This window comes from Alternaria hordeiaustralica, assembly GCF_023758085.1.
Source record: "Alternaria hordeiaustralica strain BMP 2776 chromosome Unknown scaffold_49, whole genome shotgun sequence".
Lineage (NCBI taxonomy): Eukaryota > Fungi > Ascomycota > Dothideomycetes > Pleosporales > Pleosporaceae > Alternaria > Alternaria hordeiaustralica.
The window spans coordinates 27,802-53,836 of NW_026056821.1; the positions used below are offsets into that span (position 1 = coordinate 27,802).

Consider the following 26,035-nt stretch of genomic DNA (forward strand, 5'->3'; position numbering starts at 1 on the left):
CCCTAGAATGTCAGTTTCCTTATCTATCTCCCTTGTCATGTTGCAATCCCTAGTGAGAGGAATGGCGGTTGTTTGCTGCCCCACTCTGGCTCAACACACATCGCTAAAAACTCCGATATCTCTTTTCAAGCTACTCAAGTTTGTTCAAACTTACCTGGGTTTTCTGCTCAGCCCACCATGAGACTCTCTTTAACGCTCATAGCTGTCGTGGCCTCGATCGCTCTTACCCAAGATATAGCCAGCGATGAGCCTACCAAGGTACACGTCCTATGGGAACCTGAGAAGGTCGCGGATGACGCAGAATGGGCTGCAGCCCGCCAGAAGGGAGATGATTTGATATGTCGACTCGAAGCCACGGACGAAGCTGCTGGTAGACTAAATATGGACACACGAACACCGCCTTCGGCGCGCAATCAATGGCCCGATGCCGCGCTCACAAGTGAGATAAGTCTCTGGGGTTGGTTTACTGGCGAATATGACCAGAAATCGCATTGCCAATTTGCCGATGATAACGAAGATTACCATGTCAACAAGGTCGGTACGTCGATTGCGCGAGGGCGTTCATTCCTATTCCTCCTTGAAAGTCTTCAGGGTTGGATATCGTTCTTGATAGATACTGACCTTTTATAGGAACTATGTTCCAGGATCTTGGTATCAATTCCAGGCCCCATACAAAAGGCGGAGATAATGTGTGTTACAGCATAGAACACTACAACGAGCGCGCCGAAGATGACGATGGAGACGCTCTTGCGGCGCAAAACCAGTACTACGACATCAATGGTGTTTGGGAGCGGTGTACCGGTGCGCATGTTCGATTCGGTATCAACCAACGAGGCGGACGTAAGTATCTCCGAGTGGACGTAGACTCACCTTCGTGCGCTACCGGCTCTACTCACGCACACCATACTAGGAGATATACTAACAGCTCAAAGTGATCATTGGTCTCGACTTCCTCAACCCTAGAACAGCAGCACTGGCAAATTGGGATGACAGCCCAGCAGAAGCTAGCCTCCCGGAGCTCAAGCGCGCCTCGGACATCATGATGGCGTACTGGCTTCGCGGCAATATTGACCCCAAAAGCCTCAAGTACTATCTTGTGCTCACCATCAAGAATACGATGACTCTCGCTCTCATCAACAGAGTGTTGGAGAATCATGGTCTCAAGGAGGTACCGTACTGGCCTGGTGTGATAGCCAACATGTACGACGAGGAAGGCCCAGCGTTACTTGGTGAGTAGTCTTGAGCGCCTTACATTGCCCAGGAGCAAACAGGACGGAACCAGTCCTGGCCTACTCCCATACAACATCCAAGGGTTGTGGGTGGTAACGACGCTGACGCACCCCAGGCTCTCCATTGGGTCGCACGCTCGCTTTCTTGCTTTTCCAACACAAGGCAGAGCTGGGTACCAAGCATGTCACTGAAATTGTGATCTTCAGAAACAATTATCCCAGGCATTTGAGAGTTGGTGTACACTTGTTGTTCAGGATCAAAGACGTCCCCAATCCGGCCCCAGCCCCAGGCACAGCTTCATTCCGGTCTCTGAGACTTCGAAGTTCGGTTCTGGACGATGGGCGGAGGAATAAGATACATCTACACGAAATCTTCCAAGATAACAGAGCTCTTGTTATGGGGAGCGCATAGATGAGTGGGGTGAGGAGAGGCGTTGTTGGCTATGTCACAGAGGTCGAGATGTCGGGTGAGGCCTACACCACATAGTTGGATCTGGGTTTCGTGGCTACAGAACCCGGCTTAGACAAAACACTCGAGAAAATACCTAGGTATTGTCCGTGGGTAGACTCACAGCTCATATGCCTCGAAGGAACTGACTCTGCTCAAGCAGTAGTCCTGCAATGACGTGCGTGACATCCAAACAACGGAGATATCTACCGCTCTCACATCCTTCCAAATCGTGTGACATCAAGCCCCTCGCGTGCAGAAAGCGCAACAAATGACGTGAACGCCCCACCCGTGCACTAAGCATTCTCGCTAAGCAAGTCCCCACCGACATCCCGCTCGATGACGTCGCACCCACCCTCCTCCCAACCACATTTCCCAATCACCTTTCAACTTTCCCATCGTGATCTTTTCGCCGACCCCAGCCGAGACGCTGATTAATACTGTTTTCGCACTGTCATTCGTGGGTCTGGGGCTGCGCGTGGAAGTGATAAGCTTCAGCGAAGCAACGATGGCGTAGGATCGACGCCAGCACCGCGACGGTTGGCGGGTGCTTGTTTCCCTTGTGGACTGGGCGGGTCTGGAGACGGATTTAACATTGAAAGAATTCGATTGCGTCGGTGATGGCTGACGGAGAGGGTGGAGGCGCGACGTAGGTGGTGTGGAGTGGCCAGGAAAGAGGACCCTTAAGTATGCAACTGCCCGTGGGACCTCGGGGAGGCTCGATACTCGCGCGGTGCTTACCTTACAGACAAGTTTCCTGGCTATCGCGACCAATACGTCGGAGGTGTATTCTATCCGGCCTTCCCGCGCTTCACTTGCCATCCTTCACTTCAGCCAACTTATCGCGCGCACTTCGTTAGGCAACTCCATCTTTCATCTCATTACTAGCATCCATATTCAGTCACGATGGCGGTAATCTGGGGTCTCGACATGAAGGAGATGCAATGGGGCAAGTTCAAGTCTGGCTACATGTGGAACAACACGTATCACAACCGCCGGACAAAGTTCATCATCTACCAACTCGCCATGATTCTCTGCGTTGTCAGTGAGAGTCTGGGAACGGCTGCGCTCTCTGGTATGGCATCTCTCTCCATTTCTGCTCATGGTGGCGACGACAACCGTCTGCGATCTTCCAACTTGAACATTATCTAACATCCAGCAGACTACGTCGACCAGCAAAAGTTCGTCTCAAAGCTCGACCGCAACGTCATGATCCACAACAACAACTTCGTCGGCATCGCATCGTACAACATCTTCGTTGGTATCTTCGTCGCCACCATTTTCGGTGCCGCCTTCTTCTTCGATCTCTTCTGGCCTGAGCGACAAGAGTCGAGAGGCGTCATCAACGCTTGGAAAGCTTGCTCAGTCTTTGCTTGCATGCTTACGCTCTCCGACGCCCTTGCATACACGTACATCACCGCGAGCAAGAGTGCGCACCTTACCGGCACGGACTTCGAGCGCGGACAGGGCCTGTTGTCGCAGTTCAAGAAGGCCGGTGAGACTCCGCTCGCTTACAACAAGAATGGGCGGGCGATTGCTAGTGTTGTGTTTTTGTGGCCGGGCATGATCTTCACTTTTGTCAGGTAAGTCACCTCTATCGGTCCTATCACCTCAAGCTAGAGAAAACCTGGACAGGTCTAGAGCCTACATCGACGTTAGACCACCTAATTTGCAGGTTTTCTTCTTGATGTAGCCTCTAGGGTGTTCAGTTTTTCCCTTGTATGAGGTGCTATCGTACCACTCTTACTGACTCATTTGTCTAGTACATATCTCCTCTGGCATTCGCTGAACCACATCGACAAGCTCGGAGTCTTCTCCGCACATGCCCGTCATCTTGATGGCGCACAAGATGACGCAGAGCCCGAACCGAAAGGCAATGCCGTATAGAATTGGCTTCGTAAAACCATCACAGCCGATTCCCGTCCTGACCTCTCTCGTCCCGACCCCGCTGGTCCTGGTCTCTCGCCTCACCAAAATCATGAATTGCAGAACATAAGCAAGTCGCCCTCTGTCGTCACCGCGTACAAGGACGGAACTCCAGTCCGATCGGCTCCTCCCACATACAATTCCCATGCCGGTCCTTCTTCCCGTGGCGGTCCTTCCAGTCGTCCCGGTCCCTGGACTCCTCGTCGGGATTCGGAATTGAACAAGCTGAAGAAGAAGCACAAAACAGACATCAGCGTTGTCAGAGACGGACCCGCAGACCCACCTGCTCTCGGAAGGTGGGGAAGTGGGGGTGCTGTGCATGGTCCTGTCGAAGAGACCCTTGTGGAGGAGACGCCTATCGAGACGCTTATAGAGCGGAATAGGGCCGAAGTGCAGAGGATGCTACAAGAGGGTGATCCGGATAGGGATGAGATGATTAGGCAGCGTAGCGAGGAGTTACTGGACAAGAACAAGGATTTCATCAGCGAGAGACCGTTGAGTCCTCAGGAGTCTAGATGAGGGTTTGATGGAGGGCATTTTGGTATATAAGGCGTTTAGGCATGAGTGGGATATTGAGTATTGATACCCTGGTAGCTTGTTTACTTGGATGAGAATGAATAATAGTAATTCTTTCGATCGTTGCGTTAGCTATGTTGATGATGCATACCTCATACAATGGAAAAAAATGAAGACCCTGGAGCCGACGTTGACCTTGGGCCACCTACTTTGTATGTTTTTACCATAATGTAGGCTCCACGGTGTTCAGTTTTTCCCTAGGCTGACGTGGATGCACTGTTGTCGAATGTCGATCCTGGATGTACATGCTGTGATGTTGTCTTCTTCGTGAAAGATTGGAGTCGATGCCTAAAGGTGGGCATGTCATACAACAAGGTGACAATGCTACCCACGTATAGCAATCTCTTCAACGCAGAGAGTATCTACCTTTATCCCTACTCAGCTACTTGGGGTCGCGGGTGCACGGTTAGCCTACACGTTCAGATCCTCGCCGCATAACTTATCGATGAGCTGCACGCTGTCAGAAACATTAGACTCAAGACTTGGTCTACAGTAGCTATCTCATACCCAGCATCCCATACAACCTTTTCCCAACACCGCTTTCCCCACCACCACATACCCTCTTACCTCCCTCAGCCCCCATCACGCCCCCATCCATATCCCCGGCGCCAGCCTCATTCCAACCCAACGCCACCACGACGTTTCTTTTGCCGGAACGACGGAACAGTGCACACCCATAGGGATATTTTGAAACCCTCCCTCGCTTCCCCGTACCCACCACTGCCACACCACTTTCTCCTCGGAAGCAAAAAGCAAGAAAAAAGAAAGGAGACCCTGTGACAGTTCGAGCCACGACAAGCCACGACAAACCATGGTGACGCGAGGGCTTGCGAGCGATAAAAATGATACGGAAAAAGAAGAGATGAGATCTCGGGAGGACGGGAGGGAGCGAGAGATAGTGAGATAGTGGGTGTGATGGCAGTGGCGTAAAAGCCACGATGACCTGGATTCGAGTATACGTGGCGCGACCAAGTTTATGGGTGGAAAGAGCAAAAAGAGGTGGGTTTGTTGCATGGCTTGGAGGGAATGCCATGACGCATTTGCTTCGCGAGTAATGATATAATGAGATTAAAGAATGGAGGCGAAAGAGCAGGAGTCGTGTGCATTGCGAGTCTGCGAGAGTCAGCAGGAGTAATGAGCCTGGTGGACGGGAGAGTCATGAGAAAGAAAAAGGAAATAAGACTGTGAGAGGATGGGAGGATGAGAATGCGAGGGGAATTGTAAGACTCAAGTGTTGCGAAAGCGTATGCGAATACGGGAGATATGCGTAGAGCACGAAAGAGACCCTGGGGGAGAAGTATTGGAGTTTTTCTCGTGACATCTCCGTGATTCAACGCGATGTATGGAAAACATGATCTCGACAACCAGCCTCGATTCTTGATAACGTGGTTTGTGATACTCGCAGCGGTCCTGCCAGGCATCGGTAGACAAACATCGCTTCATCTGTAATACCCAGAGAACAAGACATATCGTCATCGTCATCGGCATCATCATTGCAGCAAAGGGAGAAACTACTCCATGTCTACGTCCGGCTTACCGCCACAACCCACCTCGACCTGCACCTCAAGGAAAGGTTCTGTCCACGAAGAGCAACTATATCGATCACCAAGCTTCAGCGCTTACGACACCAGCTTGTTCATACATACACGCAAACTCACCTACACAAAAAAAGAACAGCCTCCAAGCGGCTCCGCTCCCCTCCAGCCCTCCAGCCAGCGGATCCGACGCCCTCGCCGTCAGCCTCCTCAACTCTGAAACCCAACGTCGCGTCAACCTACCCTCTTCCTCGGCAGCCCCGACACGGACTCCATCTGCATGCATGTCATACCCAAGAACGTCGTCTGACATAAGCCCCACTGCAACACATTTCCCACGTGGGTTCCGAACCCGTGTTCCCTGTAAACATGCGACAGCGACAGCGCCGAGCGATCGCATTTCAATGCAGACAAGGTGCCAGGTTCGACTGTTCCAAAACCACAACGCGTTACTGCGTTACTAAACCAGGAGGAGCTTGAAGGGTTTGCATGAGCGGTTGGTCATGTGAGACGCAGGTGATGAGACGAGGGGGAGAATTGGAGATGTTGGAGATGGATGGGTTGCTGTTGTATTGTACCGAGGAGGCGAGATCGGACGGTGTTAATGCCGGTGATGTGCCGATTGTGGGACCGAGGTACCAAGGGTACTTGTAATCAAATCAATCTCAATCTCAATCGCTGGAACTCTACCAGCGTGCCAGCCTACCTACCAGTCCCATATCTTCTCGCCTGTCGCCCAAGATTTGACAGCTGTACTGAATTTGCCATCTTAAACCCAACCTTCCAAATACCATCTCGATGGAGATTTGAAACTCGATGAAAAGGTTCCTGTGTGATTGCCTTGGCCATCAGTCATAATGACAAACGGAAGACGGGGGAGGGTACGGAGAAAAGCGCTCAAGCTCGGCGTAATGACATGTCGCAGCCCTACGCATAACCCCCGAAGAACCCACCTTGTACCCTTCCAGGTACGTCTTTCTAGAAACACGTTCGCGCATCAAACGAACCAAGCCCTGTTCAGCGCGCGCGCGTCAAACAGGTTGGGAGCTGTCATTCCAGTCGCGTGCATTCCAGTCCAGCAACCCGCACCGCACCAGCAACAGCGCAACTAACAATCCAACCCAAACTCAAGGTCCTCGCGACCGAAACATGCATTTCGTGTTTCCTGTGTTACATAGCGAAAGCTTGCATATACACAACTGCGACAAATCATACGTACCACATCATCCCACTGCCTGCCTAATCGATAAAGCCCATGACAAACTTCCTCCCCGTCGCGTCGCTGTTTCAAATAATCCCACCTATAAACTTCGAGTGGTGCCGGTCTGTCAAAGAATTGAGATCATCACTCGCAACCCGTGCCAACGGTGTTTCAGCACCCAACGGCGTCTGTACTAGGTATAGCGTACCACGTCCTGCCCGCCCATCCTAGGTACTTTCCTATCTGGGAAGCTAGCGTGGGAAAGCGTCGGGCTGGAAGGGAAGCTGACGCTAGTACAACACGAGACTTCGCGTGGAAGCTATGCCGCGGTCGATAGGGCAGTGTTGGCGTTGCGCTGGGCTTGCCGCTTTAATCAAAGTTACGCGGGCTAGCGTGAAAGCGGTTCCCGTGTCCGCGAAATGAGGATGCGTCTGCGAAGGGAGGGATAAGTAGGGCTGAAGAAGGGTTTGGGGAATGATGCAAGGCCGGTAGGAAGGCTGGTTGTCTGTGCGCGCAGTGAGTTGTGCATGGACATGGATTGCGGCGTCATTGGGAACGAAGGGAAAATTGCGAGAGATCGCGATGGCTTGCGTGGTCAATATTGCGCGCTGGAGGATATGCTTGTTGTGAAATTTTTGGGTTCAGAAGTATCTAGGCAGGAAGACGGGAGAGAAAGCCGTGGGCTAGAGGACGTGTCTTGATTTGTTCGGGTTCTGCTTTTGCCGTTGGGCCTAATTGTGTGCGCGTCCATATCGATTGAACGCTATCGAGGTGATGAGCTAGCGATTAGCCAGCCATGAGTTTATTTGGAAATGACGCTTCGCCGTGGTTGCAATTGCGAGCACGACTTCAAACTGTCCGGCGATCACTCATAACCCTAGAAATGGAACCTGGGCCTGCTATCTCCACAAGCTGAGGTGTGTTAGTGACGAAACAAAAAATAGACGTGGTGTGGGAGAGCGTGGGATGTGACCCGGTGGGCGGGAAGTTTCAAATAACGAGGAAGGTGCGTGGGGTCGTACCTTCTCATGCCAGCTGAGCAGTACGCTCATGGCTTGGCCGCCACCCTCGCCGCCGCCACGAGTATGAATCTGCGAGAAGCCGGTCGGTTGGGGGGTGATGTCGCGCTTGGTGCCTGACGGTGCTCCCTGTGCCATGCCTTTGTAACTGCGAGTACTTTCGTTAGTCTATGTTTCTGGATGTGCGACGGTGGCGCGTGGTGATGCGGGAAGGCACGATGGGCAGTAGAGGTCGGTGGGCGGTGAGGCTTGTGAGAGACCCAAACGAGACGGTGGACGTACATGTACTTCATCAGGACGTCCAATGCTTCGGTTCCACCCGGCGCACCATATATCCGGCTGAGCATTGGTGACATGTCTGACTGGCGTATGGATTGTAGGATCTCGATGACGACCGAAAGGTGGACTTCCTGTGGTGGTGTACTTGTCAGCTTGGTCCTGGGCGGTGCAATGTCGCCGACCTGGTCGTCGGTAGCCCAAGTCCAGAGACGCGGTGGTGATGTGACCAGGTGTCTATATCTGGAAAGACATCTAAACCGCTGGACTGGGAGCGTCGTGTCTCTGACTTGTCTCTGGAGCTTCCAGAGCTGTCTTGAGCTGTGCTGAGGCGCAACGTACCTTTCCCTTGTCGTCTGCGCCATATGGGGGGTTCTCTAAGGCACTCTGAAGGGCGCCCTCATTGTCACCACCCCGTAGCAGTTGCCGTATTGACTGGGCGTTGGTCTGGACATCGGCCGTCGAGACAGGCGCAACGGCGGGAGCGAGGGAGCTTAGGTCGAAGTTGGCGGGGCTGTCGGGGTCCAAGGCGTCGATGTTGATGGTCCGCCAGTTGATGTTGGCCATGGTGGGTGGTGAGGCTTGTGTACGGAAGAGTATCTAGCTGTAAAGAGACGGCTGGGTTGGTGGTGGAGCTGTGGTGAGGTTGCAATTCGGCGCGCCGTATTCGTGGGGTGCAGTGCCATGTCTCCACTCTGCCCGCCAAGCCTCGAAGCTACCCAGTCCAGCGCCCGCAACGTCTGGCAAAACACCCACCAGGTAGCACGAACCAGGGTCGCCGCTCGATTCCGCTGCATGCGGATCGCTAAGGCCTATCGATGTACCCGCGACGGAGATCCGCAGCGCCACACGTGTGACGGGAGTACCATGGGGGTGGGTGAAAGCGATCACAGCACAGGCAATGTCATCATCGTGGAGGAGGATATGATAGTAGTAGATGTTGATTAGTCTAAACTTCAGCCAGTTGAGTCGCGAGACACAAGTACAATGGCCCAGGCGCTCAGTCTAATGTCCAAAGCTATGGGGAGAGCGGCCCATGCATGTCGTTCATGAGGAGCCGTCTAAAGAAAACAAGTCCGTTGAGTCGTGGTCGCCGATTCGACCACTCCAACGCGCTATAGTACAGTACAACTCGTGCCATGAGTGCCAATGAAGGCTGGCGACGATCAATCTACCCCAGTGCGCTGTCCGAAAGAAAGAAATGAAGGTCCGTTTTTGGTATCTATGCCTGGGCCCAACCGTCTATAAGAACGCCGATGAAAAGAACTTTTTTGCCGTAAGGGAATGTCGCTGAACGTGTGACGCAAGAGAGTGAGGAGGCTGTGCGATGAGAGTCGCTTGATAACGCCGGTAGCCGAAGTCGCAGGGGTATTAGGTCGCTGAAGAATCGAAATGGTCGCCGATGATTAAAGTGCGTAAAGTCCAAGAGGCTCCGTGGAAGAAGATGCGCCGTAGACCCAGAATTCGGCGCGGTGAATGCGCTGGAAATGTGTTGTACGCGGGACTGAGTCATTGTTAGTTGACGTGTTCATGCAGGGTGCGACGTGTCTGTGACTTACGAGGCGTGGGATGGATCCCTTTAGTCCCAACGGAACAAGTAGCTTGCCAATGTGATGGCATTGCGAGGAAGCAGGCAATGGCGGCAGGCGAAAAAAGAAATGCTCCGTCGAGAGGTAATGACGCATCTTATTTGGGCGGTGGTGGAGGAGGCTTGGGGGTGCCAGTGGTGTCGTAGGCTCCGCGACCCATGTTGTTGGACTCTGACTCTCTGAAGATCATGTTGTTGACGAGTGTGTTCTCTGGTTTATAAGTCAGCATGATGTTGCACAAGAAAGTCAAATATAGACTCGGTGAATGCAGGACGTACCAATTGAGGAATGCGTTTTGTGAGAGGTGCCGGGCTGAACACCTGGCCTGTGCGAATATTTTGTAAGGACGAAAAGTGAGTGTGGTAGTCGGCGTTGGTTCGTGTAAAGGCGATACAAAGAGCGGAGCGGCGGTGGGCGAGCTTTATTAGATAGTGTCGTGTACCCGTGGACTGGCTAGCAGTGACTGGGGAGTGGGGAGGGGTGGAATGAGTGTGGGTAGTTTGAAGGGAGTGAAGATGATGATGGCAGTAAACGAAGGGCGCCCTGAAGCTTCTATATTCGCGGCTAGAATAAGGGGGCCTGTTACTGACTTGCCAAAGGTGGTCTTGGCTGTCGGCGAGACAAATGAAATGAGAGACAGTGCTTTTCAGAGCAAAAGCCCTGACTACATTGCGCATCGGGAGCGACGGGTCTTTCGGCCTGTTTCAAGGTAGGCTCCCTTGCCATCATCAGGAGCCAGGGTGATCTGCGCACTGTTACCACCAAGCTGGTTATCCCCCTTGAATAGTGCCGCGCTAGAAAGCCGTACCTGCAGGCGCTAACGAGAGCCATGCCAACGGCTTCGCTGGGGTGCCAACCTGCGAAGGGTGTGCTTGTGCTGACGCTTCAGTGCCTTTTCACCGTAACATGGCGTAACATGGCGTACCATGGAGGCGATTCTCAGGCGCGACTCCCAGCGCTCTCACTTGGGCTCGCGGCCCTATCGCATTTTGTCTGGCTGTCGCCGCGCGCTTCCAGACACGGCGGCTTAGATGAGACAGTGTCAGCGCTCCCGTCTCGCTGCTTTGACCGGCGGCGTCGACTCGTGCCGCGTTTGTTGGACTGCGCCAGAAGCAAGAAGAGAAGGTTCAGAGACGCCACACAGACTTCCGGATGTCCTTCCCCGGCCGGTCCACTGCCTATGCTGAATCACCTCTCTGGCAGCCCTGTCTGCCCTCCATGCCTCCCAGCCAACCGGGTTACTGGCTGTCGGGATCGCAGTGCACTTGCCTTTGGCCGTGGCGGCTGATGTTTGACGGGACATGTTCATAGCAGCTTGCTTTTGTGGTTTGATGAACCGTAGCTGTCTTGGAGCCTTTGCTTCCGCGTCGTTGCTTGTGACGGGGTTGCGCCACGTGGGATGGGCTGCTCCTGCCTCAACCAACCCTCGCGTGCGTGGCGATGAGGAAGGAGCTGCCCTCGCCGCAGCCCAGCACCACCATCACATCTGCGGCGTGCAAACAACTATGCCTCTGCACCGCGGCCGCCAAAGCAATTCGCCAGCAGCATCGCCAGGTGCCGTAATGAGAGCGTTGCCCGGCTTGCGGTGAGTGGGCCCGGCGCCACGAAAATCTCGCCTGCGGTTTGTTCTGGAAAGCCTCTGGAAGGAAGAATGAATCGCCCGCTGAGTCGCCCTCACTCCCAGGCTGTCCCTGATCATCGCAGACAAACTGACACAGAATGCGCACTTATTCACGACCAAGAAATTTGGCCGCCGGTCGTTCTCAGACACGTCGCATTCGCGGATCACTGCAAGCCTTCCGCGCCTCCAAGCACACGGATGCTGCATGCGTTCGACGTCCCGGGATCATGACCAGCAAGGTTTCGCGCACAATCGCTTGCTTCTCCAAAAAACCTACACGTCGCAGCCTCGTTGACGCACTCGCTCACCCACCACGGAGCCCAGCCGTCGCCATGACGAATTGTTTCTGGCACGGAAGGAACGATGACATCGCTCTTGCCCCCTTGGGATTCCTCCGTATTACAGCCCGCAGTCCATCGTAAACACATTTGCCAGAATGCAGCCGTTATGCCAGTCCAATAATATAATTCGCAAGCAGCACCAACCCTGATTCGCCGTCCTGGGTATGGACAGGGGTCGTGTGCTTCACAATCAGGCTGAGACGCGCGACAAGGGCATCCCGTCCTTATCCACTAGCCTCACGCAGAGACATGCCGAAAGCCACGCGACACCGCCCAGCGCTCGACCAGCGTGTTTGCTCATACCGTCTTGTGTACGGTACTGTACTGAGAGATCGCTGTCTTCCGCTGATACCTGCGCCCGTCGTACGTTGGGCTGCCACTGCCTCACGCCTATCAGTGCGGGAGCGTTGAGGGCTCAAACAGCGTTCGCGATCTTCAGTCCATGCTCGCTCGACTCTATCCTAGCGATCGTGATTCACAGCCATCATCCGATAACCAGTGCAGCGTCGTCACACATCGACAGGGTCTGAACTCCGTCAGGTCATCTTCCTCTTAACGTCCGTCCAAGCCACCGACGTTTTACTGGCAGCATCGCTGTCAATTCCGACCGCCTTGCAATTTGACAGGTGTTTGACGGATTTCTCCACAGAAAACTTTGTCGAAATTGTGATCGTGAGTTAGACCTTGCGGGGAGGAGGGAAAGTGGGTCCTGGAACGGCTTTTGGCACTTCCTCTTTGAGCGCGCTACTGCAATCTGCGTGCCAGTCCCAGCGATGAGAAGCGAAGCAAGGGTTGTCATCTCCAAAAGGATCATCGCGTACAAAGAGAACCCTGTCTACACGTGGAATTCTGCTCTGTGTGGACCTTCGCCTGACTACTGGAAGAGGGCCCGCGAGCCGCTTCGCCGATGTACCAGCGCATTCATGCCGACTCAAGGCCAAGTGTGCGCTGTACGAACTTTGCGCTGCTGCAGAAGGAGAGTTCCATGAGCACCGTCGCACTAGCTGTCATGTTGACAGGTACTGGCTGGGGATTCGGTACCATTAGCCGGCGGAGCCATCTACACAAGGCAATTCAGCTTTCGAGCGTCGCATTTCATAGCGTTTCACGCAGCTCTATTCGGGCCTTACAGTGTAACGTAGGAACTACCTTTGAACGTCCAAGCAGGCAAGACGTTGCGCCGGGTTATTGCGAGGCCACTGCTGAAAGACCTGCTTCATCTCGGATTTGTCGCAGAGCTCCCCGGACGCCAGCGTGAAAGCGATCAACAAGGATGACTTCACATCCACGTAGCCCATCACTCGTCCCTGATGATCTCCTTGCGCTGGCGCCCAAATCACTACTCTTTGGGCTACACAGTCCGAGGCCGCCTCTCCCCCGATCGTGTTCCCTGAGCAATTCCGCGTGCCAGCCCCGCGACATTTCTCGCGACTCAATGATTGTCGCACCAGAAAAATTTCCGCCGTCGATCCGGAAGTATGTACCTTTTCGCATCATTCCGCTGCTCCGGTACTCTTGTGCGCCTTCTTGAAGCTCGCTACGCCAGGCCTCGTGCGTCATCTGGCTGCCCTCCAATATGCTAGCATCCGAGGCTGACTGCAGCTGCCGAACACCAGTTCCTCTGCTCTTCGCCGACATGTCCACGTGTGCAGTCAGCACTACCAGGTAGGTTCAAGGTACGCTGCGCAAAGAGAAACCTTCCTCAGCTTTGTGTCGACTGCAACAGAGTTCTTCGATGCACACTAGGAAAATTTCAGTGACATCAGCTCTCCTCAGACACACGATGCCGTTCCACATGCGCGATGCACATTTACGCTTCCGGAACACGATGGATAACCTGCCACTATCGATACACTTTCTTGTTCCTCCGATATCCGAAAAGAATGCGCCGGCTGCAGCCCTCCCAGTAACGCCAAACGCTAGTTTCGAATAACTCCTCTTTGTACTTCGGATGGGAATGGCGTTCCAATTGCGATGGTTTTTGGCTGCATGCGTTACCCGTCGCGTCTCCAATCATCGTGTCGGCAGCTTTCCTTATTCCCCATTCCCCCGGTCAGCCCAATTGCACCGGTTGCAGGTTTACGGCAGAGCTACTGCATTCGTACGATTACGCCTTCCATGTGGCATGAACCCAGGACTCGGGCTCTCGATAGACATGGGCATGACACCAAATACGGCATCTCCCTCGCGGTACCAATATCCAGGATTCCCTCACACCACCGCCTAGTGAGCGAGCTTGACTGGTCAAACTACCATTCCATGATGACATGAAGCGGTCACCATTACTGCACGCAGCTCTTCCGGCTTGCTGCTCAACACCAACGACTGACCTCAGCTGTTGCGCTGATACAGTCGTTCCGCGACGCTCCGCGCGGCCCATCCATACACCAAGCAGACTACGGCCCGTCTCACGCGCGCAACATACCACAAGCCTTGCTCGACTCCGCAACACAGTCAGCACGCGAACATCGGTACACCTAGCATGGCCGAACATGTGTAGGATGCGTGGTAGAGGCGACGGTCGCTCTTATCTCTCCTGCATCACCACTCATACCCACCCTTAGTAACCCGACCTTTCCATCGCGCAGTCAGCACGCTCACTCCGGTACACCTAAGCATAGTCGAACATGTGTTCCCGCGACGCGCGCGCACATCCATGATACAGCGCCATCGCGCTGAGTAACGTAACTTGCTTGCTTGCTTATTTTTGGTTCGGCGTGCTTCGGGTAAAAGCAAGCATGCAGTATTGTGCGACCGGCATCCCGTAAACCAAGGCGCCGGGTAGATGACGGCGTGAGATGAGCCGGTCTGACCAACATTGTTCTGGAATGCTTGAAGCGGCGACGTGGTACACAGCCTTATGGTGTTGGTAAGGGTGCGTCTTAATGGTAAGGGTGAGTTGATATGTGGGAAAGGGGTAGGCATCGGGAAGGAAGGAGGGCTATATGGAGACATTGCAGGGCGAGTCGACCATGTCGCCATGGGATGTTATTCTGAGTTGGCGGCTATCCAGTTGAGAAGTTATATCCGTCTCCTTGACCTATTTTGGTCAATGGTTCGCTGTTTCCCCAACCTCTGGTATAGGTCAAATTTTCTTTCGTTCCGTCCTCTTTCTTTAGTCTTGCATCTCTTCTGTTTCAAGCGTTTGTTGCCCCTCTCTGGATGTTTGTCGCACCTGTAGAACGTAAATCGTGTTGACTTTGACTCCATTGAGATTCAGGGGTGAGATATGGTGATGTCTAATCCTAAACCAGGCTCTGCGGGCGCGCGGTCTCTAGAGAGTGCGTGAAGTACTGCGCCTGTTGCCTTTCAGAATCCGCGTTGTTCGCTGTTCGCTAATCACGCAATGCACTTGGTGCGCATTCTTTCACTGTCAACTTTATCCCAAAACGGTTCGTCGCGCGTGCCCACCGCTCGCTGCTATGTCCACCCGAGATAACATGTTGGACTGGAAGACTCATGACTTGATCAACGTCAAGATACCAAATCCATGAGATCGTTCCAGAGCATCGCGGGTCTCGCGGGTCTCGCGAGTCTCGTATGTAGCACTCTCATCGAAGTACCATTTGGCGATTCCACTCTTCACAGCACTCCACGATTGAACACCGTCCGCCCTCGTACGAACTATGATCCAAGCAACATCGCCAACGCGGAAACATGGAGCACATACGCTACAAAAGGCGGATGGCTCAATTGTCTCCTGGATATGACCGACTCGGAAGCAGGCAAAGCATGGCCCGACCCCTTGAACCGGGTACCCACCACTGCAAGCAGTGAATGGCAAGGCACTCTGCAAGGTAAGCCATTAGGATCCACCCCTCCTCTCTTCTCTTCGAAAACGTCGAGCCTCTGCTTACCTCATCCGCAGAGCAGCTCGCGACCTGGAACTGGCACGAGGCCGAATACCACCAAGGCCACCACTGCGATTTCACTAATGATGGTAATGGGTACAACCGCATCGGCGTCGCGCTTGCCGCACTCGACCTAAACGCCAAACCGGCTACCGAAGGAGGAAAGAACAGGGGCTACTCAGTTGAACACCTAGATCCTGAGGAAGAGTACGAGAATGGAGAGCATGTACCGGCCAACGACCAAATGTACGCCGTGGGACGGGACACGTACACCGCTACTGGAGGACATTACCGCTTCGTCGTCAACGCAGAACAAGGAGCGCTCTTCGTCCAATCTCTCGACGCACCCCGCCACGCTGCAACGCAGAACTGGGCCCACACGCCCCGGCCCAACGAACTTCCCCGTCTTCAGTTCGCATCAGAAATTATAGCGGCTTATTGGTCAAGAACGCCGAATCCGAAGGGGTTGAAGTATTACTTCGCGAATAATGTAGTCAACGAGGAGACATTACCTCTGATCAACAAGATACTGCAGGAGAGTGGGTATGACAGGATACCGGAGTGGCCAGGTGTACGTGTCAGTGCGGATAGCGAAGAAGGGACTGTTCTGGTTGGTAAGTTTGGCGCTGTTTATTTTCTCTTTGGTTATAATACTACGACATATCATGATCTCGATACCTTGAGAACAAAAAGGTGCTTCTTACTAACACTACATCAGGCTCACCCATAGGCGCAACACTCGCGTACCTTCTTCTTCAACACAAAGCCGCACTCGGCGATAAGCGCATCACCGATATCACTATCTTTCGAGATTTCAAAGCGAATCCGTCGTTTGAGGCCGATATCCAATTGCTCTTTCGTATTGAAGACGTTCCGGAGGATGTTCTAAGGCCTGACGACATGGATACGGGGGTTGTGGTTTTCAATTTACATCCGGACATTAATAAGGAGGACGTCTTCAAGAGGAGGAATAGTGTGGTGGAGGCGGTTAATCCAAGGAGAAATGTGCAGAGATTGCGTCAGGTGAGTCTTGATACGGGCGGTAGAACGGCGGTGGTTAGTTGTGGGGTTGAGCAAGTTTGAAGACGCCTTCGGAGTGTGCATTCACTCTGCACTCTACAATCCTAAACAATCGCCACTCGCCGCGTATGCTTTCCTATCAACGCTTGTATCCACTTGTTTAGGCGCACTCACGACTATGACGAAGCGCTTGGTGTGTATACTCCTGAGCTCTCTCGCTTGGAGTAATGCAATGCTCAACCAAATTCACACCATACCCCGAGAAACGAAATCCGTGTGTCGCGTCAGCTATGAAGATTACCGCACTTCTCGTTACCGTGATCTGTGTACCACTGGTCTACAGCAAGCATGTCGAAGTATCGTTCGGCTCCTCCAACTCCACAGCTTTCACATCAGGCCTTCTAGATCGTCGCGATAGCGCAGTGAGCATCCCACCTACCAACGACAAAGCCCCCGCCTCCGAGCCGAATCTAGTCCAGACTGCTGTGGACTTCGACCCCACCGACTACGCGAACGATGCCAGCTGGGATAAGTATAAGAAGAAAGGCAATTGGCTGCGTTGCCTCATGGAAATGCCGGATGAAGTTGCGGGACGGAATTGGCCCAACTACCTGGACCGCAATCCGCCATCAGCGGCAAGCCAGTGGAAGGGGACACTTGAAAGTGAGTTCTATCCGTTTTCATTATCATCTATATCCAGCCATTGATACTGACCTTCATCTAGCCGAACTAAGGGATTGGTACTGGCACGAAGCCTACTATGACCCGGAAATCAACTGCGAATTTTCGGACGACTTCGCAAACTTAGAGATTAATAACAGAATCGAGGCTGCGCTGAATAAGCTCGGACTGAGCGTAAAATCAGTGGAACAAGGTGGCAAGAACAAGTGTTACTCTATCGAGCATATGGATGAGAACGCGGTGGACGACGATGGTGATGAACTCCCGGTAGACATGCAGACTTACTTCCCTAACGACGACGACGACAAAGAGTATGGCGTGAGTATTCCAGGAAGAGGTATATGCCAAACATTGACAGTTTGGCTGACTATACGTAGGCCACTGGAGCTTACTACCGCTTCGCTTTTAATGCTGAACAAGGAGGTAAGACATCCTTCCACCCCTCTTCAACCACCACCACCACCACCACCACGCACTAACCCCCCTCTCCAGCAATCTACGGCCACAACTTCCTCGCCCCCTGGCCCGCCGCCATGGACACCTACGCCGAAGGCTTCCCAGCGGACCAACTCCCTCTCCTCCGCCAAGCCTCCGACATCATGGCCGCCTTCTGGCTGCGCAACCCCAATCCCAAAAACCTAAAATACTGGTTCGGCAGCAACATCATCAACACCGAAACCGTACCCGTTGTCAACCGGATTCTCGTAAGCAAAGGCTATAAAGAGGTACCAGAATGGCCAGGCGTCCAAGTAGACGAGTCCAGTGAAGAGTATCTCGCACTCTTAGGCACACCCGTCGGCGCAAACAAAGCCTTCATGTTGGTTCAGCACAAGGCGGAATTGGGGATAAAACATATTCCCAGTATTACGATTTTCCGGGATACAAAGGATCCCAACCGCCCGGACGATGCGCCGGCATACCAGCTTTTGTTTCGCATTGAAGATGTACCGCAGGATGAGGTTATGCCTGATGATACGGAGATTGTGGATCAGGAGATGACGGGCTCTGCGACTAAGAGGATGAGAAGGGGAGAGAGGAGGGATAGTTTGGTGGAGATGGATTTGGGGAAGAATGTTGGGAGGATGCATAGGGTTAGTATAGATGGGCGGGGGGAGACGATGTTGCAGAGCCATGAGTTTGAGCGGGAGTTGTGATGGGGTTGTTTTGCTGGCTTGTTGTGTTGGTTACATAGGTAGGCCTTGGTGAGCGCCTGGACACCATTAGCTTACGAATGAATAGCAAGTAACTGCATACGCAGATAGATGGCGACCGCATTCGCGCGTGGCATACAAGCGGCTGTGATGCGAATCGTAGATGCAGACTAGCCTCGCTGCTTCCGCCCTCGTGTGCTATGTCTAAAGACTCCTCGTAATAGCAACCAGGATACTCAACTCAACATCCGAAGAGCCTGCTAGCCGCAAGCCACACTGCATGCATCTCTACAGTCCCTGAAAGCCTGGTATCTGAATCAGACCCCAGCACATCATACGTAGCAAAAGAGTAGCGGTGGATCCCGTCGCCAAGTGACAGCCTCACATTCGCATCGGCGGTCGATTGGTCTGGGTGTCTTGCCGTAGCGCAGCGTGCGCAGCCAGACCCTGACAGCGGGTCCCAGGGCCGGAACTTTATCATGGCCAGGTAGCATCTTTCGTCTCCACATACGAGTCGAGCGCGCATGCGTAGGCGTGTGTCATGTCGATGTCGGAGAGATGGGATGGTTGGGAGAACTGGGTGGCTGATGCAGGGAGGTGTTAGCGCAGGTGGCTAGCGCGGTCTAGTCTCGCCCGAAATAGGAGCATGCGTGCCGCTGTCGTTTTTCTTTTTCCAACGCGAAAGTAACAGCTCGGACTCGTATTTTCCTGTTTGCGAAACGGAGCTGTCGCTTCAGACCATGATGTATCTTCTTGTTTGCGCGCTCGTCTCGTGATGATCTGAATGCAATGCGCCACACTGTCTCTCCAGCACGCGCCACACCATCTCCCCAGTACGCCACACTATCCCCGCGGGGGATACTTGGCGCATCCTCGAAGAAACAGCGCAGACGCAAACCTGACCAAACACGAGCAGCATGACCCATACACGATGTTCAATTCTCTGTTAGTTAATAGGTTTGCGAGTAGAAGATCAGAATGTCTAGGTACATTCTTCACTGTTAGACGCGATAGGAGGTAGATTCGTGCGGTGAGTATACAGAAGTTGACTTTAGAGAGGAAGAATATCAACGAAACTAAAGCAATAGAATCTCATTACCCGATGTTAGACATCTAATGCATATTCATACAAAGATCGTCACGTCAACTGATCCTTGATACCATCGCAATCAACGCCGCTCTCCTTCAACAACGCCTCAATCGTCCCAAGATCTTCCTTGGCCTTCGAAAGCGTCCTGCAAATCGACTCACGAACCTCGCGGTCTTCGCTGTGGTCCAGGCTCGCCTGCTCTACTCCTAATCGCTCCAGATCATTACCGATGGCCTGGAATAACGACTCAATCTTCTCCTCTAAGTACTCCTTGATCACCTGCTTTTGACGGTCGATGGCTTTTTTCAGTTCTACACAAATCGCGTGGTATGGCGTTGTATCTTCGTCGCGAAGCAGTCTTTTGAACGTTCTATGTTGCATGACCTTTCGTGTCTCCTCCTTTTTGTTTCCTCGCCTGATCTCTTTGCTCTTGTTGTATACATCGATCATGGCGTACCCGAAGTAGGAGATATCGTCAGTGTCAGTAAGACAGCGTAATCTCTGCTTCCTACGGTCGAAGTCAGCAAAAGAAGTGGGGCGTCCGCTCGCCGAGTACCTACTCGATGAACGTTCTCAGATTGGTAATGCACTTGGTTTTTATCGTGGTAACAGGTGCAAATTTCATGTAGATGCTGTTGAGGAGTAGGTTCAGCTCAGCAGGTCTAGACTCTGAATACTGCTCTTCGTATCGTTAGCTAGGGAGTCAAGTTTCGTATAGGCAACTCACTGCGAATGTCCTCGGCTAGCTTCCCCATTGCTGACAGAATTTCCCGTTTCACTGGTTCGATACTATTCCATAGAGCTTCATGGATGTTCTGAAAAATCGGGTTGAGGCTCATGCGGTGCTGCTCGAGCAACTGATGGTTCCAACTGGGCTTGCCCTTTCTAGGCTTTTTGTAATTGCCTTGAACGCCATCAGTCGAAATTTCTATAGATGAGAAGGTGTCTATTACCTAGGTTGCCGACAAATGTTTTGTGCGTATTATGATGCCACTATAAGCGTTAGCAGGTATCTCTAAGATATTTTCAAATCCCACCTGAAGCCACACTTCGCACAGTTCCTCAGCACGTTCGATAAATGCAGGTAGCCGCGTACGCAAGGTGACCAGTAAGGGCTTTTCGATTCGATCCCTGAATACATCGTCGATGCATCGATGGACCTTCTTTACACATGTCTGGGACGGTATTAGTTTGGCTTTCGTGGCACTCTAAACCACTTACACTACTCAGATTTTCGACGCCACCTTCGATTTTGATTTGGAACACATCAGTTCGTTTGTTGATCCCCATCTGCATGCTAAGCATGAGACCTGGTAATGTTGCGCCCACATAGCGGACTAGCTCTTCTACTCGCATGGGCGAGCATAACGAGATGAGATGTTGCTTCAATGCAGGTATCTCCGTGTCCTTGGGGCTGAGAGGAAGAAGGGCGGAATCGTGAGCAGCAATCCCCCTAATGTTACGCTGATAGTCGAAAGCGGACACACAAAACACTGCGTGAGGACGGCCTTTGCCCCGTGCTGCTGCCATAAGCCTTTCCTTCACGCGCCGGCTGCGTTCCTCAACAAGCACTTGCGCAATGCTATGTCCCAATTAGTATCAATAATGCCCGAATCCTCAGGCACTACACGTACGCTTTCTTAACATGCTTTTGCTTCAACTGGTTGCGTAGTATAGCTTCAGCGGCGGACGGGTCCAACTCTTCGTTTTGGAGCTGTTTGAGTTTTTCGTGAAGCCTCATATACGTATGCTTCTCGCCTGGGCTGAGCTTAGTGTGCCTGCTGGGGACTAGGCCAACGTCCTATCTTGGAGTCAGCAAGAGCGTCCTGATAGATCGATTGTTCGTACCTCAGAGAATGTAGCGACTACTGTCACAGGACGGTGACGCTGGATCTTCTCAATTTGATTGGGGAGGCTGTCGTCAGATATGATGCGACTAATGTTGCATGCTATTATGACGGACGAACAAGACGGTAGATAGTCGTCCACGCTGGCACGTGCAAGGCGATTCAAGTCGTTTCGACCTGGCGTGTCGGCGATGATGATGTGCTCGCTTAGGGCAAAGGGGCCGCCGATTTTGACAACTTCGGCGAAGGGCCAAGCGTCGCAACCTCTTCTTGAGTCATCGGCCGAGCGACCATGCGTGAATCGAGCAAGCTCATGCCACAGCTCTTCGGTGGTTCGTTTGTATATATTTGTATCCTGACAATCAAGCTCGTCGTACATGTCGCGAGCGCGCCTGATGAGCTGATCTCGTATATCATGTCGCACAGGTGACCGTTCACTGCTCAACAGGTACTCCTTCATAGTCTCCTCGTCTTCAAAATGGGGGTCTCCACGGAACAGTGCTTGGAAAAACCCTGTAGCTGTTTCCGTATCTGCCCCAGGAGAATCTGGGCCTGCAGGATCTGGGCTTTGTTCTCCATCTTCATCTTCATCTTCATGCTCGCTCTCGTCTTGATGTGACAAAAGCCCGTGGTTCCAGTGTTCGAAGTACGTCTCGATCCGCTTCTGTACAGATTCCCACGGGAGGAGAGAGATAATAGCGCGGTACTTGAAGCGTGAATCGTGATCGGCCCAGTGATGGTACTCCAGAATCACTCTGGTCAGGCTCTCGCCACTCTTTGCAGTTTGAACAACACCCTCGTCGCCTAACAGACTTCCGATAAGGCAAGATTTGCCTTGCCCAGTCTCGCCTATAATGCCAATTCGCATCGGCCCGCTGATGTAGGGTGAAACAGATTTTTCTGCTTCCTCAGCCAGTGGATCCCATGTATTGTGCCAGTGATTCTTTCCAAGGTTGATAGCAGCGATCAAAGAGGTGATGGTCTTCCCTGACTGTACCTCTGCCTCCTTGTATCTTGGGTCATGGAGGGCGACGCCTTCTGATCTGTGATCAGAATGGGGATCGTGTCTGTTACCGCATCCTTGAGTCAACAGCGTCGAGAGTTGTTCGTTGTTTTCGATCAATTTGAGGACGTCGATCGGTGAAGCGGATGAAAGATTCGGCTGCTGGGCCGACGCAGCTCTTGACTGATCGATATGGGCTCGACCATTGGTGATTCCGATCGATTCGCGGACTTGCTCACCCTCAATCGAGAAGTCTGAGTGTGTCTGGCATGGAACGGACGGTCGGGGAGGAGGCGTATGTGTAGTATGTCTCGCCACAGAGCGCTGTCGTGCTAGTGATCTCGATGTTGGGCTGGCATATCGGTGTGTTGACGAAGTAGTGGATGTTTGGGGGGTCAATCTCGATCGATACAATGAACTCGCACTTGTTGCTTCTGTAAAGGCTGAAGCGCGTGACCGAGCACTCATAGAAGAGCGAGGTTGTACTGAAGATTCCGCCGTCGATTGTTCCTCCATGAGACGATTGGAAGTTACTTCTCCAATACGAGATGTCTCCCGTGGAGGGAGTGGTAGAGGGGAGCGCGAACGGCGCTGCGTGACCGATCGAGATCGAGAACGATCGGTGTCGTCTCGTTCTGGACGCTGAGAGGGGCGGTATCGCGAGATATGATCACGATCCATATCGTGTAGCAGGACGAACGAACTGAGACTTGTGCATCAAAATGAATAACAAGACATCTTGGTGACAGAGAAGTAATGTTACGATATCGTCTGTTCAGAATCCCGATGCACAAGGTAGGAGAGGATCCACAAAGTTGCTTTGAAGTAACGCGCGCAGTAGTAGAAAGAGCTCTGTTGCTGAAGACTAAACTTCGATGAGAGTCGACTAACTCAACGCTGACGGGAATCTGGCGACAGAAAAGACTCCGGTTAAGTACTGGAGCGTGGGATCCCCTCGCACCCCCGATCAAACATGGAACCCTGCCATGTTGCACAGGCGAATCACCCAGGTAGTGTATGGAAGACCAGGCGTCTCCATTGCACTGTCCTCATGCAGCCACCCGTGCCAGATGTCACACTGTCGCAGTTCTGGAACGAGACGACAAGTAAGAGCGGTGAGGTCTGCTCTTCTCCATTGGTGACCCGTATGCACTGTCCATGGGAGTGATGCGGTCTCTGCACACAGCATGGAGCTGCATGTCGCCATCGCGATAGTGATTATAGTGCGTGATGACAGGGTGACGGGAACCCGTTATGTGATTGTGGGGGCATGTAGGTATCAGGTTGGTAAAGTAGCGAACCTTGGAAGTGTTTGTGGCTGGAGGCGACCTGCCATGTGACATGTCCCCAGAGTTCGACGGGAACTAACTGCTTAGCGTAGCATACCAGGCAGGCGTCGCCCTGTCAAGCTGGTACTGGATGCTGTGGAAGATTCCAGGGCTCTGGAGCCGGGATCGCCCGGAGAAGCCCTTCAAGACCTGGCAGTGGGGCAAAGACATCGAAGCATGGACGGACTATCTGCCCATTGCAATGGAAACGCGCAGGTACAGGTTTGAGTGACCTACCTATTTTCAACATGCGTTTAGAACTTGCTGCTGTTTGTTGTTCCCTGCGGTAATAGTCACGTAAACTTAGCTACCTAGGTACCTAGGTAGCATACACTAGGACACAATAACGCGATGCTGCTATTTGCAACCCCTCAGAACAACTGCCTAGTCAGTTTAACCTTGAAGTCTAATGCGTAGGGTCTTCGAAGCAAGCAAACGCGTATGATGCCTAGTATACGATGCCTAAAGTCGCGAGCATCGACAACAGCGGGGTCCAGACGCGTCGCGTGTGCCTGCACCCAGGTTCCAACGGAAGGTGACCGGCCATGCCGTAAGGCCTTGCGATGGCTTGCATACGCGAAGTCAATGTTTCACAGCCTTGTATTGGAAGATCCACACGGGGAGCCGGCATGGCTGGTAAGAAACAGGCTGGAGGGTGTATTCGGCTTGGAGGCTACCCTTTCGAGCCTAGCAACTGCCTAGATCGGTCTAGCAGCTTTTAGGGAGCACGTGACTCTAGGAAGAGAGTTCCATGGATAGTACCTTGTTTTGATACCAAAGGAATTTTACTTTTGTACACATGCTTCCTCTATTCTTGCTCTACTCTCTCTTCGCTTTCTCTTTCCCGATCTACTCCACATAAAACACCTCCTCCGTTTGCCCCCACCACCCAGGTCCTGTCGCACTCCCCTTCGCTCCCTTGACAGGACTCTCCTGCATCTTATCCGTCATCTTCCACCATTTCTGCACGACCTTGTTCTCCGCCATGCGCGCCATATCTTCGTCGAAGTTTTCGCCGACGTATTTGAAGGACGCGAAGAGCATGGGGCGGGGGAAGAGGTTCATGTATATCGAGTCTAATAGAACACGTCAGTAAACATTGTCCAGTCTGATTGATATGTAGCTCAGATGAGTAATAAGCAACGTACAGTCCTTAATATTCGAGTCCTTAATCTGCTCCAGCACCTCCGGCCAGACTTCTGCATGGCATTTCTTGTATTCCTGCACACATTCAGGTTTTAGCCAGAGCCATTGGCCTATTCTGCGGGGACCTTGGTCTTTCTTATCGAGCGTATCCGGGTCTTGTCCGTTCTTGATCGCCATTTCACGGGCTACTTTGCGGCGAGTTTGTTCTTCGTTTGCAAGACCGCCCGATAGAGCGAGAACAGGGTCTGTGATAGCCTGCCACATTGGCATTATGGGAGTTGGGCTAGGGCGTTTCGTTGTTGGTGTGATGGGAAGGTGGTTGGAGTATTTGGTGGTTTGGGTGGTGGTGTTGTTGTTGTAGCGGGGAAATTCGTAGAGCTATAGCTTTGGAGGGGTAATTGTCCGTCTTAGCTATCTACTCCTATTGACGGGCCGTCGCGTTTATTTATGTGAGCGCGTCTTGGTCGGAACATCATGTGCCGAGGGGCAAAGCTTCGTGGAGCTTGTACGGCCCGGCGTGTGTGGCAGTGAACATGTCAGTGTGGGGTACAAAGCTGTACGCCTAATCAGGTATGACGGTGTTTTCAGGATAAACTGTGAGATGGAACGAGGCTCTTGCGGCCCAGGGCTTGGCTGTGAGGCAGATTTGTGGGCAAGGCTGGATGCCTGGGTGATTTGTGGAGTTGAATAATCATGGGATGGAAGCTTGGGTGGAGCTTTGATGGCTGGGTCGTGGCAGTGACGATGGCGCGTGGGGCAGGCGCGTTGGAACTTCAATTGTTCGAGGATGCGTGTCCAGAGAGCTGCACCAACGTCTAGAAACTACCATATTCAACCTTCGCGACGAAATCAATGCATCGAGGCACCGAATTTACAATGAATAGTCTAGCAAGAATGCGACAGCGAATGCCAGACGATGCAGCGATCTCCGGACCACACTGAGAGGTGAGTGCGACGGTCGCGACGTTAGGTGTATCTCCGTCAAGGCCTACACTATGACTTATCCTTGTGTTTGGCAAGCTGTCAAGGTAATGTATTCCTCCAGCAGATATCGGAGTTCGAGATTCACACGATCTGGTCTGTCTTGGGATGTCTTTGTTCGCACCTGCCATTTTCGCATTCACTTTCCTCCTTTGCCGACGTCACCCCGATATACT

At 52.7% G+C, this 26,035-nt stretch overlaps 7 protein-coding genes across 7 annotated transcripts; 3 read left to right on the plus strand and 4 right to left on the minus strand.

Moving 5' to 3' along the window:
• Window positions 1-177: 177 nt before the first annotated feature.
• On the plus strand, window positions 178-1,237 carry J4E84_010893 (uncharacterized protein; the record flags this gene model as incomplete). Its single annotated transcript, XM_049393448.1, has 3 exons — window positions 178-538; window positions 631-840; window positions 933-1,237. 3 exons carry the CDS (start codon window positions 178-180, stop codon window positions 1,235-1,237), a joined length of 876 nt encoding a protein of 291 aa, XP_049238817.1.
• Window positions 1,238-2,583: 1,346 nt separating this feature from the next.
• J4E84_010894 (uncharacterized protein) lies at window positions 2,584-4,122 on the plus strand (the record flags this gene model as incomplete). Its single annotated transcript, XM_049393449.1, has 3 exons — window positions 2,584-2,752; window positions 2,840-3,260; window positions 3,675-4,122. The coding sequence occupies 3 exons, from the start codon at window positions 2,584-2,586 to the stop codon at window positions 4,120-4,122; spliced, it is 1,038 nt and encodes a 345-aa protein (XP_049238818.1).
• Window positions 4,123-7,764: 3,642 nt separating this feature from the next.
• On the minus strand, window positions 7,765-8,777 carry J4E84_010895 (uncharacterized protein; the record flags this gene model as incomplete). The annotated part of the gene is made up of 4 exons (XM_049393450.1): window positions 7,765-7,827; window positions 7,938-8,082; window positions 8,217-8,344; window positions 8,553-8,777. 4 exons carry the CDS (start codon window positions 8,775-8,777, stop codon window positions 7,765-7,767), a joined length of 561 nt encoding a protein of 186 aa, XP_049238819.1.
• Window positions 8,778-15,856: 7,079 nt separating this feature from the next.
• Window positions 15,857-18,467, plus strand: J4E84_010896 (uncharacterized protein; the record flags this gene model as incomplete). Its single annotated transcript, XM_049393451.1, has 5 exons — window positions 15,857-16,226; window positions 16,921-17,295; window positions 17,357-17,631; window positions 17,691-17,736; window positions 17,806-18,467. The coding sequence occupies 5 exons, from the start codon at window positions 15,857-15,859 to the stop codon at window positions 18,465-18,467; spliced, it is 1,728 nt and encodes a 575-aa protein (XP_049238820.1).
• A 1,135-nt stretch (window positions 18,468-19,602) lies between these two features.
• J4E84_010897 (uncharacterized protein) lies at window positions 19,603-20,309 on the minus strand (the record flags this gene model as incomplete). The annotated part of the gene is made up of 3 exons (XM_049393452.1): window positions 19,603-20,062; window positions 20,115-20,235; window positions 20,282-20,309. The coding sequence occupies 3 exons, from the start codon at window positions 20,307-20,309 to the stop codon at window positions 19,603-19,605; spliced, it is 609 nt and encodes a 202-aa protein (XP_049238821.1).
• Window positions 20,310-21,178: 869 nt separating this feature from the next.
• J4E84_010898 (uncharacterized protein) lies at window positions 21,179-22,269 on the minus strand (the record flags this gene model as incomplete). The annotated part of the gene is made up of 2 exons (XM_049393453.1): window positions 21,179-21,355; window positions 21,403-22,269. The coding sequence occupies 2 exons, from the start codon at window positions 22,267-22,269 to the stop codon at window positions 21,179-21,181; spliced, it is 1,044 nt and encodes a 347-aa protein (XP_049238822.1).
• Window positions 22,270-24,581: 2,312 nt separating this feature from the next.
• On the minus strand, window positions 24,582-25,142 carry J4E84_010899 (uncharacterized protein; the record flags this gene model as incomplete). Its single annotated transcript, XM_049393454.1, has 2 exons — window positions 24,582-24,808; window positions 24,881-25,142. The coding sequence occupies 2 exons, from the start codon at window positions 25,140-25,142 to the stop codon at window positions 24,582-24,584; spliced, it is 489 nt and encodes a 162-aa protein (XP_049238823.1).
• Between the last annotated feature and the right edge of the window lie 893 nt (window positions 25,143-26,035).